A 20,901-nucleotide genomic window follows, 5' to 3' on the forward strand; every position below is an offset into this window, starting at 1 on the left:
GAAGGAGATGAAGGCAGGAAGGGAATTAGGGAAAAGGGGATGGAGAGAGGGAGGGAGAAAAAGAGAAAGAAAGAGAAGGTGATTGATGGACCTTTGATGTAACTATCCAGAATAATATTATCAGGAGATTTATACAGAAGCCATTTTAATTTCCATATATATTCCGACAGAATATAACCTACAGAACATTACAGCTTAGCTTAGCCTTAGTTTTGTAAGGCTCCCAAAAGTCTTAATCTAGCCGTGGTAAATGCACCCGAGATAAGCAAATATAACAGAAGTTAAAACTGCACATCTGTCCCAAAACAAAACAGTGACCAGTCTCCGAATGGGATTGACAAGAAGGTCCCTGACTTAAAATGGTTCTATTTGTGATTTTTCAACTGTACGATAGCACGAAAGTGATTTGCATTCAGCAGAAACTGTACTTTGAGTACCCATAAACCACTGTTTTTGACTTTCAGTATAGTATTCAATAAATTACATGAGATATTCATCATTTCAGTAAAATAGGCTTTGTGTTAGATGATGTCGTCCCACTGTAAGCTAATGTAAGTGTTCTGAGCATGTTTAAGGGAGGCTAAGCTAAGCTATAATGTTCTGTAGGTTAGGTGTATTACATGCATTTTTCACTTATGATATTTTCAACTTCTGAAGGGCTTTTCAGGATATAACCTCGCCCCAAGTGGAGGACCACCTGTACCATCATGTTCCAAAACATACTGTTACGCCATCTAAGCAGAGATGCCAAAGAGGGTGGCTGCAAATCCACTGGCTGCCTTTAGCTGACTGCCCACCTCCAGTGTGTTATCAGAGGCCAGACAGCAAAGAGAGAAGTGCAGGTGGACCTAGAATCCTGCCTGCCTCCCAAGCTTGCCCTCACTTCAAGCCTAGCAAGGGTGGCTTCAGGGATACCAGATGTCCCTGGGACACCACAGACTGGTATCTGACTCTGCCTGGAGACTGCGAGGCAAAACACTGGGTATAGCCCTATAGGGCTGCAATCGGGAAGTGACCACACTGCCAACAAGCAAATGGGGGTCATACTAGATAGATCCAGCTTGGGATTGTCTCAGAGGCCACCAAGAACTATCAGGAAGAGGAAGGAATTGCCACTGGCCAGCTAGTGGAGACGCATTTGTCTGCAGCAAGAACACCTCAAGTCAGAGATTTCTGGGGATGGAAGCTCCCCAAAAGACCAGTGCCAAGTACCCACAGAGAAAGTCAGCATTAGAAACTTGGCAAGCCCAGTGCATGACACTATGATCAAAGCAGACTTTTCCTGCCAAGCTTTCTCTTCTATCTCCTTCCCACAGCACCTGAGAGTGGCAGACTCTCTGGGTACCAAGTAGGGCATGAGGAACCTGGCGGGACAAGCAAGAAACAGCTTCCCAGATATCCCTCCCTCCAGCTCTACCCCAGACAAGTTAATTGAATTAGCTTCGAGTTCGCCTATTATACAGGTTTGGGCATTTTAATTACTGAAATGAGATCTGTATGACTGGAAATGTCTGTGGGGTATTTCACTCTTAGAATACGAGAAAGGTCATGGGACCGGTTCTAATTTAAGCCAAGGGGCAGAGGAGTACCAGCGCCACAGAGCAGTCTCAACAGTCCTTGGTTAGGTGGGTAGAGGGTTAAATTATTTTCTGTTGGCCTTCAAGGTATATCTGTAACAGCAGAATTTCAAACTTCTAATGGCCAAAGCAAAAGATATGAACTGGACAGGTCTTCAAAGAAAAAAAGAGCTCCAGTCTGAAATTTGCTGCGACATTTACACAGAATGCTCATCAGCGTTCTAAAACCCAGCAGAATCTCTTCATCATATGACTTCTAAATGAACATATATTTTGGCATCAATATGTTTAGCATTGACATAATAGTCATATTTAAGAAAAAAAGGAGTAAAGCAGATTCTAGTCCTATAGACAAAGAGATTATGGCCAATGAAGAGGTTACATAAGATTATTAAGCCAGCCACTGGCAAACTAAGCCTCAAGGTTTTCAGCTCAGAAAATATCTCAGATAGTTCCTCAGAACTGGAAGGCAATCTCTGCTGTAATGATTTACAAATAAACTTAATACAAATAAAATAAATAAATTATTATAGGAATAAGAAAGAAAAAGAAATAACATAGGCAGATCAAGAGTAACCAAATTCGCAGAGGAACGGAGGGGAAGACTTTTAGACAACAGTGAAAAGGTGATTTTATTTACTGGCAAATGCTATTTACAAAATAAGTAAAAGCAGCTTGAGTGGTTGGTCAATACCAATCCAGATACGGCACAGAAACAGTGTAATGGAAGTGAAGGGATGCAAGGATGGGAAAAGACAGAGAGCCGTGTTGTAGGATGCTGATATTAGGGAAGTGCAGGACACAGAGGTGTCATGTGTGTTCTGAGAAGGAAGCAGGCTTCCCTCACCAAGACAAGAAAAAATGTGAAGCTTGGATCAGTGTTTTAACTATAGCCAAAGAGAAGGGTAGGAAATGTCAAAAACAAACAGTTGGTCAAAAGTAGTAGTAGTTCAGTTACAAAGAGAGAGATGAAGACTTCAAATTATTCTCAGCAATATAACATAGAAGCCGTAGTTTTCAAAGGTCATTAGAAGTGGTAAATTAAAAAACAAGTTTCCTTGTCTTTAAAGGGCTAAAAAAAATGTTTTAAGACAAATGAACATGAAATTGTTGGAAAACACCACTGAAAGGGCACTGGAAAGATAGCAAAATTCTCAAAATGTTGGATCCTAGGACGAGAAAAATAATGAAGATAAAATAAAGCCATCAGTTAAGTCAATCTTAAAAGATTCTTCACATAAGTCGCAGAGCAAATGAAAACAAAACATTTCAACACTGAAAAGCCTCACTGTTTTGTACTCTTGGGAAAAAGTGGAGTAGGAATATCAGTCTTGAGGAGACTTGGATTTCCATTCAGAATCCTGGTGTGTTAAATATTAGAAGGTACCTTGGTGTATTTCCTCTCTCCTTTAATTTTTCTAACAGATAAGGAAACTGAGACCAAAAGAAGCAACATAACTTTTTGCACAACTTGTGACAACGTGGGCTCTAAGAATTAGCCTCCAGAATCCTGTAACTGCCTTTTTCTACATGGTCATTCACCTTCACTGCTTAAGATTATACAGGGCCTGGCACAGTGGCTCCTGTGTGTAATCCCAGCACTTTGGGAGGCTGAGGCAGAAGGATCACTTGAGTCCAGGAGTTCAAGACCAGCCTGGGCAACATAGTGAGACTCCATCTATACCCCCCCCAAAAAAGGTTCTATGACTATATATATAATTGTCTTCTTCTACAGTACATACAAAAATATAAGGACCAAGCAGTGGAATTTTGAGATTAAACAGTCAAGTTTGTATGCAAAAGATACACAGTATGAATAATAAACACCTTTCTGTTGGCCAGAGCACATAATAATTACAAAACAAACTATATAAAAACTATATGGTTCTAGGGATGGAAAGTACTTTAATATGCCTCATTTCAGATGAAGCAAAACCAGAAACATAAGGTTCTCTTTAGAGACCTGTGAAACACATGTTCATTACAACAAAGCAGTTAGTTTGAACACTAATAGTACAAGCCACCACTAGGAAGCAAAACAAAAGATTAGAGGCAATAGCAAGCATGCACTTTTAGATCACAATTTCTTTGCAAATACATGGAAACACATACCCATTTTTCCACATCAACTTGCTGTGGAAAGAAAAAGCCAAAATAAATAACAAACAAACAAATACCTAGCAATGTTTCAATGACTATCATTTAAATGAATTGATATCAATTTGGTCCTTGCACCACAATCTCTTTCCAATTCTAAAGCATAAAAAATTGTATTCAAGTTTTTAATTAACAACATTTAATCTCACCAAACAAATAGAACTAAGTTAATTTAGCAATCAGAACTCTAAAAGACATTAGGCTGGAAATGCATCAGGTACATGAAATAATGAAAATCCAATATATTTAAAAGCAAACATGAACATTTCTAATTCTCAAATGTAATAGGCCTTCTGATTTAAGAACTACGACTCTCCTCTAATTATAAAAACTGATTTAATTAAAAAGACCAATTTAGAGATATAGTGTCTAACTACAATTTCTCTCGCGACACTTAAAGTAAAATTTCTCTTACTCTAATCTTTCTAGCATTTCATACAATTTCATAATATAAAAGCATGCCTTAACAAATAGTTCTGAAGTTATACGGGAATCAAATTATTTTTTTAAATTGTATCTATAAATGAATCTTAGTCTCTTAATCATTATGTGGCTCTTTAAAATTTAAGTGACTATAATCATACCCACATTGTAAATAGAACAAACAAAAAAGTCATTTGTCAACCAAGACTATCTTCTACAACACCCTAGGATTCCTTGCAAATAAATCAGAATAAAAAATTTCAACATTGAGGGACATACTCAGTCTCAAAGGTAAGTTTCCTTAACTCACCTCCCATCTATAGAATGTCCTGTGGGAGCTGTGGTTTGCTTCACACCCTTCATGTATGAAAGTTTCTTTGTAATTTTTTTTTCTTAGAAAACTCATTAATTAGGTAAGAAGCTAATGCTACTTAGGCAGAAATCTTGGGCTATTAGCTAGGAATCTCCAATGCCTTGGTAAACAAGCTTTTGGGAAGCAATGTGCATAAAAAGCATCATACAGAGTGATTCTTTTAAAAACGTTATAAAGTGATATTTAAAAAAACAACCTAAATATACAGGTAGAATTTTATGAAGCCCTAATGAAATTCAATAGTTTACTTTTAACAGAGCATTTTGGCTTATTTTGTAATTTACTTAGTCTTCAGAAAAATCTGTTCTAAACTCACTTCCTCCTTTGCATTTTACAAACACACTGTTGTTATTTAAGAAAAACACTTGACTGAACAGAAAGGCCTGATTTTCACTATACATTTTTCAAAATATTTTGTTGTTATAGAAAGTTGAAGATTGCCTCTCAAACATTAACTTACTGGAGTGATGAATCCATTTCTTTAGATCCTGGGGCAAAGGGAAGCAAAAGAGGCATGTCCAGCATAGTGCAATTGTTCTGTGCACTTTTCTACCTCTAAAAGGGCAAATTTTTATATTTATTCTCTCCCCCCAAAAAATCTAAAAAACTTAAATGACTTCCTTTTCACATTTATCAGGAAAACAGAATATGCCATATTTTTAGTGCTATCAATGATTATCAAAAACATTGTATTTTGCCATCATCAGGTTCACTTCCGCATGTCAGTCATTCACACATACATACATACACACACCCACACACACCCCCACACTCCCGTCAGTGCAAAGATAAAGTCATGGGATTTTTCCAGAAGAAAGAATTTATAATCAAGAGTCATAGTTACTAATGATAGTAACAGGAGTTCTTTAATGTTCTATATTACAAAAGACACAGTTCTTCAAGGAGCAAGAATTAGGAGCAATAATGTAACAAACAGAATATCCAAATACCCAAAGAAAAGCTTAGCAAAAGCATTGCTGGGAGTGAATTATCAGCTAGACACACAAGACAAGACAAATGGTCCACAGGGTTAAAAGACTAACATACAATAAAACTGTAATTATGCATAAGCAATGCAGAACGATTTCATGACACGTCTCTTGTTCTTGTTAACAGGAATCATTTAAATTCCTGCAAATGGTGAAAAGAATGATTCAAATGGAGCTAATCAAGAAAAGGAAATACAAAATTCACAGTAAACTTAACCATTTTTAGAATTTAAGCAGTTACAAATCCATAAAACATATAAGACAGAGGAACATTTTTTCCAATAACTTATCCAAGTATGTGGAATATTAAAAATATATATATGGATTTTATTAAAGAAAATGACTATTTTAATATCTGCAGGAAATTACATTAAATGTCTTATCATATTAACACTAATAAAAAGAGCAATTTCATTTCAAAATTTCAAAATAAAAACAAAATTCCCCTTAAAAGAAACAATAGTTATTTAAACACCAACTTGATTTAGCAGAGAGGACATAAGCATCTAACACAAAATAATTATTTTTAAATTATATCACTATACGAAAGGCAGATAATCCAAACGACATCTCTATTTTTGCATTCTTTTTTTTTTTTTTTTTTTCTTGAGACGGAGTCGCACTCTGTCACCCAGGCTGGAATGCAGTGGTGGGATCTTGGCTCACTGCAACCTCCGCCTCCTGGGTTCAAGCAATTCTCCTGTCTCAGTTTCCTGGGTAGCTGGGATTATAGGTGCCCGCCACCACACCTGGCTAATTTGTGTATTTTTAGTAGAGATGGGGTTTCACCATGTTGGCCAGGCTGACCTCGAACTCCTGACCTCAAGTGATCCACCCATCATGTGCATTCATATTTTAATTACAAATTTAGGGCACATAAACATGAGCTCTTCTATAAACTTTTTTTAAAAAAAGTTTGGTTGCTTCTTTCGAATTGATTAACTTGATTCTACTGTTTAAGATGGATAATTCTGTTGAGTTAAAGCAGTTACCGTGTGGCAGGCTTTGAGCCATACATTTTACATGTAATCTTATCATCTGCATTTTACATACTAGAAAACAAATGACATAAAGGTATTACACGCAAATCTTCAACAACAAAATAAAATGACACAAAGCTACTAAAGCTACTAAATTTTCTAGAAAGTTCATTATTATGCCTTTCCCCTGAAAGTTGCAACACACCTGGTGTTGACTTTTTATGTAAGATGGTAGGGAGGGAGTTAAGAATCGTCTCCTCACCCACCCTCATGTATCTATCCAAATGACCATTTATTAAAAAAATACATCTTTTCCCCATTAGCACTGCGTCATCACTTACTAATGTGTCCAGAGACAAATGTGTGGATCTACTGATGAACTCTACCCTGGTCTATTTTTCTGTCTCTGTCCTAATACCCAACAGTCTTATTGCAACATTAAAATAAGTCTTGATATCCAGGAGTCAAAGACTCTAACCTTGTTCTTTTCTTCAAAGTTGTATTTGATAATCTTGCTCTTCTTCATTGAGAACTGGCTTTTTCAACTTTCATGCACACAAGAAAACCTGCTGGGATTCTGATTGCGATTACATTGATCTACCCAACCAATTGGAAGAGAACTGTCATCTTTGTAATACTGAGCCTCCCAATATATGAACAGGGCATATTTATCCCTTTTTTAAGGTCATCTTTATTTTTCTCAAAATGTTTTTCAATTTTGTGTGTAAAGGTTTGCACATCTTTCATTAGAGTTATTCCTAGGTGTGTGTTGTTTTATTATACTAATATAAGTGAAATCACTTATTTTTATTTTGTAATTGCTTTTTACTAGAATATAAAAATATAACGGAATTATTTATAATGAGCTGTGACTTTGCTAAGCTCAGTTTTCCCAACTTTATTCAACATGGCCTTCAAAGAATTCAAGATTTCACCAGTTTTGCATTTGATAATTTCTATCAGTTTAAGTAACTTTTCTTACATGCCAACTTACTAATATTGCAATGAATAGGCATTTAATATTTAAAAATGTTTTTATAGTATCTGTTAAAATAAATACATTTTTCTTTTTTTCTCTTAATAAGGTAAATGACAGTAATTGGTTTTGAATCCCAACTTGGTTGTAATAGGCTATTGAGTTATCTGTCAATGGGATGGATTTGCTAACATTTCATGGAGGATTTCTACACCTATGGTCCCTGATGCATATTAGTCTATACCTTTATTATTTTTTTTTGCAAGGTCTTTGTCATAGTTTAGGATCAGGGTTATGTTGACCTCATAACATCGGCTGGGAAGTATTATGAAAGAGTTTAAGATTGGTATTATTCTTTCCTTATATGTTTGGTGGAATTAACCAGTGAGGCCATCTGGGCCTGGACTTCTTTGTGAGAAGACTTTAATGATCAATTCATTTTATTTAATAAATGTAAGACAGTTGATATTTCCCACTTCTAGTGTTAGAGATGGTAAACTGTATTTTGCTAACACTATATTGTTTCTAGAAAGTTTTAATTACTTTGGAATAAAGCTATTCACAGTATTCTCTTATTATCTTTTCATAGTTTAGAGGTTCTCCAGTGATTTCCTATTTTCATTCCTAATATTGTTAATTTTATATTCTCTCTTTTTTGTATTCAGTCTTTCCAAGGGCTCATCAATTTTATTAGTCGTTTCAAAAAACCAGCTATTAGCTTGGATGATTTATGTTTCTTTCTACTTCATAAATTCTGCTTCTTATTATTTCTTCTATTTCATAAATTCTGCTCTTTATTATTTCTTCTTTCTACATTTTTCAGGTTTAATATTTTCTCTTTGTGGTCTTCTTGAGATATTTAGATAATTGATTATTCAGTTCTTCTTATGTATTTAGGGCCAAAAAATTCCCTCTACTCAGTTTTAACTGTATCCACAGTTTTAGCTACATCTCATGTTTTCCACTTTATCCAATTAAAAATATCTCATCATTTGCCATTGTGATTAACTTGTTGATTCCTAGACTTATGGATTTGCAATTCCTTTCGTTACTTATTTCTTAATTATATGATAAGAAAGGAATACACTCTTATTTCAAACCTCTGAAATTTGCTTATACTTCCTCCATAATCAATTTTGGTAAATGTTCCATCTGCACTTGAAACAAATGTGTACTTTCTCAGCATATGGTGCAGTGTTCTATAAATGTCAATATATATGTTAATTAATCATGCTGTTCAGATTTCTGCATCCTCATTGATTTATTTGCCTGATTATTGTTATACTGCGAGAAGCGTGGTCTTATACATTCAATGTTGATTGATTTCTCCTCATAATTTTGTCAATTTTTGTTTTTTAAGTTTGAAAGCTATATCATTAGATTCATGTATATTCAGAATTATTTTTCTTATACCCTGACTTTTTTATCATAGCGAAATGTCCATCTTGATTTCTTGCAATACTTTCTGCCCTAAATTCTTTCTCAGATATCAGATTTTTACTTTATTTTATTTTATTTTTATTTTTTAGATGGATTCTTACTTTTGTCACCCAGACTGGAGTACAGTGGTGCGATCTTGGCTCACCGCAACCTCTACCTCCTGGGTTGAAGCTATTCTTCTGCCTCAGCCTCCTGAGTAGCTGGGACTGCAGGCGCCCGCCACCACGTCTGGCTAATTTTTTGTATTTTTAGTAGAGACGGAGTTTCCCCATGTTGGCCAGGCTAGTCTTGAACTCCTGACCTCAAGGGATCCACTCACCTCCCAAAGTGCTGGGATTACAGGCATGAGCCACCACGCCCAGCCCTTTCTCAGATATTAATATAGTTATACCAGCTTTCTTTAGATTCAACTTTACCATATATACAACTTTACCATCCTATAGCTTTTACTCTTTCTGTAAGATAGTCTTAAAGTGTATCTCCGGTAAGCAACATACAATTGCAGTTAATAAAATCTGACAATTTATGAATTTTGATTGAAGTATTTAGTCAATTTACATTTAGTTTTATTCTTAAAATACGAGTTTATATTTATTATATAGTTATATTTATCAAATTATCTGTATTATATTGGTCTTGTGTTCTCTTTATGTAGCTTTATGGAAATATAATTTATATATCATAAAGTTCATTTATTTAAAGTACACAGTTTCAAGGCTTTTTGGTATAGTTACACAGTTGTGAACCATCACCATAATCTAATTTAAGAACAGATTCAGCCCATATGTTCTTATTTCTTTTCCCTCCTTTCTTCCTGCCTTTATACTAATCAAATATTTTGATATTGCATTTTTCCTTCTGGAAAGTTGTTGGTTATGCTTTCTCATTCTTTCGGTTAGTACCCTAGAGGTTGCGTGTTCATCCATGACATTTAATAATCTTCCATTGTGATTAACTCTTTCATTATAAATATAAATTAGTAACTTCACCTTGTTCCAGAAAAAAGATTTTTGAACATGTTTGACAATTTTATCCTCTCCCACCTTTTGCGTTATTATCATTGTGCATTTTAATTGCACATATATTTTAAACCTCACAAGGCATTAATACGATTATTTTGTATAGTTAGCATTAATTTACATTTGGCCACATATTTCCTTAGTCTTTCCCTTCTGCATTTCCTGTTTTCACTCTGGTATAATTTCCTTTCTGCCTGAAGAACCCCATCTCCTGTATCTAAATTATCTCAATTTTTATTTGTCTGGAAATGTCTTTACTTCACTCTCACTTTTGAAGGACATCTTTATCTGGCTATAATACAGAGTTAGTGATTATTTTTCCTCACAACACTAAAGATGCCTTTGTCTTCTGATTCAGATTTTTCTAACGTATCCTCATATATCAGTCTTATTATGGCTTTTTAATTTTGTTCCCTCCTCTAGCTACTTTTAAGATTTTTTTATTTTGCTAGTTTTCAACACTTTTACTATGGTACACCACAGTGTGGTTTTATAAGTATTAATCTTTCTTAGGATTGACAGTAATCTTGAATCTCACTATTATAGCTCCAAATCCATCACAGTTTGGGAATCCAGTTACTTGTATGTTAGATTTTATTACTAGAGTTAATGCATCTTTTATGATTTTTTCCCTTTATTCTTAATATTCTTTTCTCCACATAAGTCAGTCTGGATATTTTCAACTAATCTATTTTTCAGTTCATGAATCCTTTCTTCAACTATGTCCCAGCTGCTGTTAAACTAATCTTCTGAGTTCTTACTTCACCTACTGTGGTTTTCAGTATTTGATTTTCCATTTTATTTTTTTCGTTGTAGATTCCACAATTGTTTTAAGGTCTGTGACTGATAATTCCAATATCTGGATCACTTACGGGTCTACTTCTACTGTCAGATTTTCTCTTGATCCTGACTCCTTATATGCCTAATAACATTTTTAACTGCACATCAGATACTGTGTGTTAAAATCTGTATACAAGCTAATTTTGTTTCTTCCTCCAGAAAAGATGTACCTATGGCTGGCAGCTAGATGATGGGCAGATAACACCAATTCCATTTGAGCTGAGTAGATTGAAGGGTGGGTTTCAGACTTAGCAAGATTCAGCCTACCTTTAGTTCACCCTCTCTCCTAGTAATTATAACTTCCAAGGATTCCAACTGAGAGCCTGGAATGATTGTCAAAACCCCTACTCCTTAGCAACCACTGAAACAAATTTTTGGCCCCCCAGCACAAGATTAGACCTCACAAGACGTTATTAGAATTGTTTCATAGAATCAATAGTCACATCTTACTATACTGCTGACTTTTTGATCTGCTTTCTGTTAAGCTTCTTAGCTTGTTTCCCAAAGGTTAATAACAGAAAAATGATCTGGAATAGTGGTACATGCCAGTTATCCAAGCTACTTGAGAGGACGATTGTTTGAGCCCAGGAGTTCGAATCCAGCCTGGACAAGGAAACCCTGTCTTGTAACAATAATAATAATAATAATAATAATAATAATAATAATAAAACACCACAACCAACAGAGAAATAACTCAAGTGGAAAGCCTCTTCAGAGTGTAAGCCTTATTTCTATCTCTTTTCCTTCAAGATCTTATACCCTCAAATTCTGCCTATGTTGTCAGGCCTGAGATTACATAAACTTTGCAGGCTCCTCTGCCTTAATCTCTGCCCAAATGAATACTCAGCAAATGCCCCAAAGGGAAAACTGGTATAAAAAAAAGTTAGACCTACCTCAGTGCACTTCTCTTACTGCTGGGATTTAGGTCTCTTCAAGTCCTAGCTACCTCAGAAGTTTCCAATGCCTCAATCTTATTTCCTTTTAAATTGAATATATTCTGATTAAATCTTTCAAATTTAATCCTTTTAAAACTTCTGGTTTGGAGGCGGTTTGGGTGTTTTGCTTGTTTCTCATTTTTCCCACAGCTGGAATATTAGTCTACTGGCAGAAACGGAACTATTAAATTTTTTCTCTAAATTTTTTAAACAAGGTCTGATCCAAACAATAAAAGATTCAAAACAAAGTAAAAATACATTGTTTCTGGCCTAGATGTTTTCTTCCCAACAAAACCCAAAATCCTTGGTGCCTAGGGATTTGTTACGTATGTGGCCAAACTGTGATTAAGGACAGAATTAAATGAAATCCACATTATATACTTTTCATTAAAACATCAGCATTTAGATCAGTTAGTTATATTTCAACAAGCAGTGAATTCATCTTGAAGGAAGAAAGGGAAAGAAACATATATAGAGAACCTACTATTATAGGTATATATTTTTCTTTATTTTTCTCTGTCTCTCTGGCTTTTTGATTGTTTGTTTGTGTTTGTTTTTGAGACGGGGTCTTGCTTTGTTACCTAGGGTGGTACACTCACAGCTCAGGGCAGCATGGAACTCCTAGGCTCTAGTAATCCTCCCACCTCAGCCTCCTGAGTAGCTGGGACTACAGGTGCACACCACCACGTCCAGCTAGTTTTTTTTTGTTGTTTGTTTGTTTTGTTTTGTTTTTTGGTAGAGACAGGGGTCTCTCTTTGTTGCCCAGGCTGCTCTCAAACTCTCAGCTTTAAGCAATCCTCCTGCCTCCCAAAGTGCTAGGATTATAGGTGTGAGCCACCATGCCCAACCTCTTTTCCATTTCCATACATGTTTACAAATAACAGAATCACAGATTCACAGGACCTCAAACTGAGGTATCCACCTAAATGTTCATAGGAGCAGACCAGGTACATTTAAAACGAAAAATACGAAGCACTAAATTAGAACAGACAGACATGACATTAATGTGGGAGAATTATAAATAAAAGGAAAAGCATCTCTTCATACTGTAGTATTGTAAGTGATATGCACTTTAACAGCATGAGACCACAAAGTCTTTTCTGCCATTAGTTTGAGAAAGAAATTTACCATAAGTTTAAATGAGCAAATGAAGCACAAAAGTGAGGCCAGTAATTGACTTAATTAAACGTTAGCCCAATTTCCTAACTTTACTACGGTTTTGCAGTATTAGCCAGGCAGAACTCTGTTTTTTTAGATCTGTCAAACAATGAAGCCGACTTAGTACAATAAACTCAAAAATCTCATACACTAAACACACACACACAACTCAATACAAGGAAAAGGTTTAGAAATTTTATTCGTAACTATAAATGCTTTCTTTTAAAATTTAAACTAGGTAATAAAGAACTAAGATCTACTACTTTCTAAATTATTCTTACTTTAGAATAGGAAAAGTTCATGTACTACTATTTCAATGTTTTCTGAATTTGTTCAAATCCTCAGGATTTTTTTTTTTTTTTTTTTTTTGAGGCAGAGTCTCTCTCTTCACCAGGCTGGAGTATAGTAGCAGTAGTAGCACTCACTTCAGCCTTGACATCCCAGGCTCAGCAATCTTCCCACCTCTCAGCCTTCCAGGTAGCTGGGACTAGAGGCACATTGCACCACACCTGGCTAATTTTTTTATTTTTTGTAGAGACAGAGTCTCGTCATGTTTCCCAGGCTGGTCTCGAACTCGAGGGCTCAAGTGATCCACCCGCCTGACGCTTGCAAAGTACCGGGATTACAGGTATGAGCCACCACACCCAGCCTGGATATGCACTAACTCAAAATGATCAATATCTCCTTTCTCTAAGCACAGAATATGTTAAAAGTGGCTGCTGCATAAACCTTAATGTTAACAAACTCGAGTAGATGGACGGGTGCTAAGTAAAGAACATATTAAGTCTCTTCCATGGAGGCTACTTATCAGAATTACTAAGTGAAATTAAATTCCACAAGTAATTTCATTTGGGAGATAGACAAGAAGAGTAAGAACAATTTGGGGGGGAGGGGAAAAGAAAGAGGGGGACTAATCTTAATATTAGACATTTCTAAAATATAGTGATAAACAGTGTTATTAGACATAATAACAGACTTAGTTAGAAAATATTCAGCTTAGAGTAACACCTCTAGGAATGTGTATTAATTTAAATGTATGATTAAAAAGTCATCAGAATAAATATAAGGAAAGAAATCATCAGTCATGAATAATGCTGGAACTTTTGCTTAGCTAAAATTAATAGAAAAAAAATCAACTTGATTATTACTCTTAAATAAATTCCAGCTCATGTAACACTGTTTCAATGTTTTCTGAATTTGTTCAAATCCTCAGGATATGTACATTTCTTTTTTTTTTTTTTTTCTTTTTGGCAGAGTCTCTCTCTTTTGCCCAGGCTGGAGTATAATAGCACTTCAGCCTTGACCTCTCGGGCTTAGATCTATTATGAATAATAAATTTCATATAATAATAAAGTCTGAAATAAATGTTAGGTCTATCCACTCTGAAAAACTGGTGGGTAAATAGAGGAATACAGAAATTTTTTAAACATTCTAACAATTCAGTACATCCCAATCAAAATCTCAGCAATTTATTTTGCAGATTTTTACAAACTGATTTTAAAATTTATATGGGAAGACAAAACACCCACAATAATCACAATATTGGAGAAGAACAAAGTCAGAGACAGACATTACGTAACTTCAAGACTTACTATAGGCCGGGCACGGTGGCTCACACCTGTAATCCCAGCACTTTGGGAGTCCAAGGTGGGTGGATCACAAGGTCAGGAGATCAAGACCATCCTGGCCAACAAGGTGAAACCCCGTCTCTACTAAAAATACAAAAATTAGCTGGGTATGGTGGTGGGGGCCTGTAGTCCCAGCTACTCAGGAGGCTGAGGCAGGAGAACTGCTTGAATCCAAGAGGCAGAGGTTAGTTGCAGTGAGCCAAGATGGCGCCACTGCACTCCAGCCTAGTGACAGAGCGAGACTCCGTCTCAAAAAATAAAAAATAAAAAATAAAAGACTTACTATAAAGCTACAGGAATCAAGACAATGTGGTGTTGGTTAAAGAACAGACATTGAACAAAGCCATATTCTAATGTAAATAAAATGTATAAAATACATATCACATAATCACTATATAAAATGAGAGACAAAAAGAAGAAAATGTGGACACCCAGTGAAAAGGAACTCTGAGTAGAAATACTACTTCTGGCTGGGAGCTTCATGAAAGGGTTTAAGGAAGACACCTCCTTGGACATTTGCAGAGAAGGATGGGGTAAACTTTTGAAAGGCTCAGAATTCTAGGTTGAGGAATTAGTGTGGTAACAATGTGGAGAATATATACCTGAAGAAAGTGTAGCATATTCAGGGACTGAGTTCAGTTTGGATAGATAACTAATAGTATAAAGAACTAATTAGAGCTAGAAATAAAGTAAGATTACAGTTTTAGATTCCTTTGTAAGAATGGAGGTCATATGATAGCAATTAAATTAGGAACAGTCTGCTGGAGGGACAGTGTGCAATACTTACAGGCAAGTTAAACACCTAGATCTAAGAAGACATCATCAAGGCAGCCCCCAACAAAATGCCATGAGAATAATCCAATCATTAGCTGGATTCAACCAGCTGCACATATTTGTTCCTAACCAATGCTTGAATAATTTCCAGAGGAACTAAAAACCCCTTATGGGGGCCGGGCGTAGTGGCTCACGCCTGTAATCCCAGCACTTTGGGAGGCCAAGGCAGGCAGATCACCTGAGGTTAGGAGTTCAAGACCAGCCTGGCCAACACGGAGAAATCCCATCTGTACTAAACATACACAAAAATTAGCCAGGCATGGTGGTGGGTGCCTCCCAGCTACTTGGGAGGCTGAGGCAGGAGAATCGCTTTAACCCAGGAGGCAGAGGTTGCAGTGAGCCAAGACCACGCCATTGCACTCCAGCCTAAGCAACAAGAATTAAACTCTGTCTCCAAAAAAAAAAAAAAATACCTTATGGGGAAACCACATACAAATCAATACCACCCACATCAAATCCATGCTGGAGCTTTAGAGCCTATACCTCAAGAATCAATAAATGATATAATTAATTTCCTTACATGTAATATAATTGTCAGTCACACAAATACTTCTATTCTGGGAACTATTAGAAACAAAACTTCCAGTCCATGACTGTGTAAAGATAATCACAGTTTTTAATCGTTGACCTTGGTACATTGTTTCTATTTCTTCATGTGAAAAAAAAATCATTTATTGGGTGTTTATACTTACAAGGCACACGTTCCATGTATGTCCTATTCTGGAAGAGGCATCTGTAGTAACTCAGTTCGCTCTCACTATTTTCTCTACACAGAATCTAGAACGTGGTTACTCATCATATATCAAGAGAGTGAACAAATGCAATTACCACCAGCTTACGAAGTATTTAATTTTGCTGGTTTAGCCACTGTTTCTTCTGTGGTCTCTGGTGTTATTTAACTGTCATTTATCTCTGTCTTTGCACTGTCCAATCTGATTCATTGTTGTGTGAGATTTGGGGGTTTTTTGTTGTTGTTGTTGTTGTTGTGTTTTGTTTTTTTTTTTTGAGACGGCATCTTGCTCTGTCATCCAGGTTACAGTGAGGTGGCACAAGCACAGCTCACTGCAGCCTTGATCTCCCAGGCTCAAGCAATCCCACCACCTCAGCCTCTGAAGTAGCTGGGTCTATAGGTATGCTGGCTATGGCTATTAGCCACCATGTCCAGCTAATTGTTTTTTTTATTTTTTGTAGAGACAGTTTCACCATGTTGCCCAAGCTGGTCTCAAACTCCTGGGCTCAAGTGATCCTCCCACCTCAGACTCCCAAAGTGCTTGGATTACAGGCGTGGGCCACAGAACCTGGCCTACTTTTCTCTTTTGTCAGATATTGCAAGGCTTTCAATATGTTCTTCTTGTCTCACATATGGCTCACATTTTCCAGGGCTATGGAAATCAGTGTGCGGCAATATTAGGCCCATTCTGTGTGCTCTTCCTGCGCTGCTCTTTGTACTTTTTTCAGTGGCCTAAGGACAGTTCTAAGGTTTCTGGTTCCAGCAAAGGACCCTTCTACAGTTCCACGTGGTCTTAAGAGTTAATGCTTCACCATGAAGTCAGGGGTCACATGTGGCCTGATCTCAGAAGCCACATGAAAGTAATCAGGTTGTACTACCAGTACTGACCTCACGCTCACTATCAGAATGTTCCATCTGGTCTGTGTAATCTTCAAGTTGTGTAGATCCTGCTGGTCTTTGCCTTTCTCTCACACTTCTGGGATTACTTGCAAAAAAAGTGTATCTTCTCAGAATGTGTGACTGCATCAACCACTAAAGAGGTTGTGTGAGCTGGGTGAGGTGGCTCACACCTGTAATCCCAACATTTTGGGAGGTTAAGCTGGGAGGATCACTTAAGTTCAGGAGTTCAAGGCCAGCCTGGGCAATATACCAAGAACCCATCTTTACCAAAAAAAAAAAAAATTAATTAGCCAGGCATGGTGGCTTGTGCCTGTGGTCTTGGCTACTCAGGAGGCAGGAGGATCCCTTAAGACCCAGCACTGGAGGCTGCAGAGAGCTATGATCATACTACTGCACTCCAGCATGGGTAACAGAACTAGAATTAAGTGAAAAAAAAAAAAAAAGAAGTTATTTAACTCAATAAAAGTAAGACTTATTTAAGTCTTCAAATCAGAGATGAAACACAAGATTTTGTATGCATGCATATTATTTGTATTGCCTTCTGTAAATAGATTCTATAAGTTTTATCTGATTCACGAAGACACCATGACTAGGGATGACCATGTAATTTCTCATCTAGACAGGGACACTCTGGACAACAAAAGGGGGAACTAATAGTCATTATGCTGTGACCACAGGTATTAACCTGGACTGTGTCAGGCAAATAAGGATGGAGGATTACCGAATCCAAAAGGTTATTTTTTGACTTTCTCTTTCAAAAATATGCCTTTTCTCCCAACATAGAGAGGCAAATTCAAAAACAGCTGTACTTAACAGACAAGAAAGCTCTACCATATGTTCAAAACTGTTAACTACAGTAGCAGAAACAGAATTTTTGGTACTTTTCAGCCCCTTAATTTTTGGTCTGTAAATTCTATCTCATAGTCCCTCTAGTCAGCAAATATTTCCTGACTATCTAGTATATAACATGCATTGTCTTGGATATTAGTGGTATATAAAGTGAATACCACAGACCCTCCAGTCAGCAAATATTTCCTGAATATCTAGTACATAACATGCATTGTTTTGGATGTTAGCTGTATAGCAAGTGAATACCACAGACCCAGGGGCCTGCACTCCTGAGATCTACACTCTAATGGGGATAGGAAGGCAATAAACAGACCAGGATTACATAGTCTTCAGAAGGTGTTGAGTGCTTTGAAGAAAACACACACACACACACACACACACACACACACACACACACACACACACACAAAATGCAGGAAGAAGTGTTAGTTGTTGTTTTTGCTTTTGTGTTTGTTTTTTGGGAAGGATATTGCACCATTGCACTCCAGACTGGGTGACAGAATGAGACTCTATCTCAAAAAAAGAAAAAACATTGAGAATGGCTGACTCAATAAGTTCCACATATCTTTAAGTCACTCATAAATTGCAGAATAGTTTATTACAATTGAATCAGAAATGCACCATGTCATTTATTTGCTATCATATGTTTACAAATGAAAATTTTTTCTATTATAAACACACACAAATAGCTGAGGAAGATGTCCAAATTGAATGAGACTAATCAAATAAAATAATCTATACATTCAAGATTCATAATCTAAAACAGTGCCTAACTACGCCACTGTGATTAAATTACATGCTGCTTAAATTGACCTCCTTATTGAGTTTGATGACAGAGTCTGGAAACCACGTCATTCAAATACTTAGAAATATGGAATATCCTTGGCTTCTGAGTAGAAGGTTGTCTTTCTAGACACAGAAAGACAGTAAAACTGAAAGACGCATCTTTCAACCACAGACAAGTTTCCACATTCACCTAAGTGATAGATGGATAATTGTTACTCAGTGAATATTTTTAGCTATGAGCCCTTCATGAGATTATAATCACATTCACCTTTACATCACTGCATCAATTTTGCAGGGTAGATACATACTTATATACAGAGGCTTTGGACAAGATGCTGGCTAAATATCACATTAATGAGTAAATTTGTGAATTTATTGGCATTATAATCTCATTATGGAAGTATTATTTATGCTTTACCAGAGATGTTCCTGAATAGGAAGGTAAACAGAACACAGTCCCTTAAAATAATGTCAAGTTAGACTAGATATTTGAGAATGGAAGTTTCAGATATAAATAGCTAGTAGCATCATACTGTCTACAATATAAACACACACTAATCCATTCAGCATTTCACAGCTATGAGGACGTACAACGGGAGAGTGTTGGGTAGGTAATTAGATCTCTCCTCTGTTCTCTGATTGAACTATTTACTATGAAAGTAGGTTCACACCACACTCTATTTATCTACTTTTATCTACTCTCTTAATTATTAGATTGCTAAGAGTCTCAAGAGCAAGGAGGCATTGTTATTCATCCCTGTCCCCCTGGCTCCAGAATGCACAAAAGTCACTCAATCTCTGTTTGTGGAATGAACACCATATGAATGAGACAGGTGGAGAATGGACATGCGCTTTCTATTTCTTGGCCATGGAGACACCTGAGCACAGAGTTGGATTTGTTTTCCTAGGCAAAGATTTCACTTGTTGGTCCCGGTTTGGCTCAAGAACATGGGGAGTCCCAAATATAAACATTTCCAGTGAAAGCATACAGATGCTAACTATGTATCTGCTCTATGATGTAGCAGACAATGTTAGAAATTATCTGACCTTCATTTTCACATACAATTCTCTTCCTTCTCCCAATAAAAGAACCTAGTTCTTAGAAATATCCTTCCCTCTTGCCATCCCCATGGTCAGAGCCAGTTGTGCTGGCCCCATTTTCTCTTGTGAGTAAATAAATTAGCTATGGGTGTGTGACCACGGGCATGAGGGAAATTCTGCCAGGGAGTTCCTGGGGAAAGTGTCTTGCTTTTAGAAATAAAGAAAGTCAGCTCCTCTTTGTGCCTACAGATGATGTTGACTTTGGATATCATCCCTGAAATTCCTACAAAGTATCTTGTAGTCATGTGGGAAGCTAGTCTGTGAACCAAGCAAACACAGAACAGACCAAAGAGAACTACGGAAATCTGAGCCAGAGCTTGGATCAACTAAATCTGAATCTTCTCTTCCTCTGGACATTTTGTGTCCTTATTTTTAAAAAACCATATATAATTAACTGGTAAAAGATGACAAGACAGTATATGATTCCATTTATATAATATTTTTATACATAACATTATATATGGTTATATACCAATCTTTTAGCTGTGGTTATCTTAGGGGAGAATGAGGATTATGAAGAGGGTATTTTTATTTCATACTCATATATTACTGTTATAAAAATAAAACATTGTAATGATTTAGAATTTAAGTATATTTGCATATTGTATGCTTAGTAGACACTAATTACTTTTAACAATAGCATTAATTAAAAATAACTAAATAAACAAATGAGGATATATATAAATGCAATTTGTTGAGTTCTTATCATATTCCAGGCAGGCATCTTCCTGAAACACAAATAAATCATAATGAGTGTGGTAATATGTTTCTTTGTTAATAGGAGCCTGTGCAGCCTTTGGCTATAGTCTCTTCAGTGACAGATATCTCTACATTTACGCTATTTAAAGTATGGTCACAGTTTTACATCTTAGTTCCGTATTTTAATGGAGTTTAATTCTGTATTTTACTGGAGACTTATACAGAGTGTATTTGAAAACGGACGAACAATGTCAAGCGTTACACCTCATTTTTTTCCAGTGAGTCATTAGCCCAGCCATTTGAGAAATCTACTTTTAATAATATACAGAACACAATTTATATCATATGAACCACAAAATTCATCAACTCTGCCTTTTTCCTCCACATTACCCGAATGTGCTTTAATGGAAAGAAATCATCAACATAAAACTCAACTAGAGTGGACACAACATTAACTCTTTTCATTTTGATCCTTGATCTATCTGCCCTAGAGCTTGAACAAAGAAG

At 36.3% G+C, this 20,901-nt stretch overlaps 1 protein-coding gene across 7 annotated transcripts in view; it reads right to left on the minus strand.

The window, feature by feature from the left end:
• The window catches only part of RYR2 (ryanodine receptor 2), a 794,036-nt gene that overhangs the window by 477,330 nt on the left and 295,805 nt on the right, over nt 1-20,901 (minus strand). For 6 of the 7 annotated variants that reach the window (XM_077998259.1, XM_077998275.1, XM_077998268.1 and 3 more), the window contains exon 1: nt 3,690-3,705. Coding sequence is in view for 1 of the 7 variants with exons in the window: in XM_077998277.1 (XP_077854403.1) it covers nt 3,690-3,710 (21 nt within the window). In the remaining 6 variants the exon portion in view is untranslated. Of the gene's footprint in view, nt 1-3,689; nt 3,711-20,901 lie in introns of those variants that run through there. The other variant, XM_077998277.1, reaches the window with a different exon arrangement.

Source organism: Macaca mulatta, chromosome 1 (assembly GCF_049350105.2).
Source record: "Macaca mulatta isolate MMU2019108-1 chromosome 1, T2T-MMU8v2.0, whole genome shotgun sequence".
Classification (NCBI taxonomy): Eukaryota; Metazoa; Chordata; class Mammalia; order Primates; family Cercopithecidae; genus Macaca; species Macaca mulatta.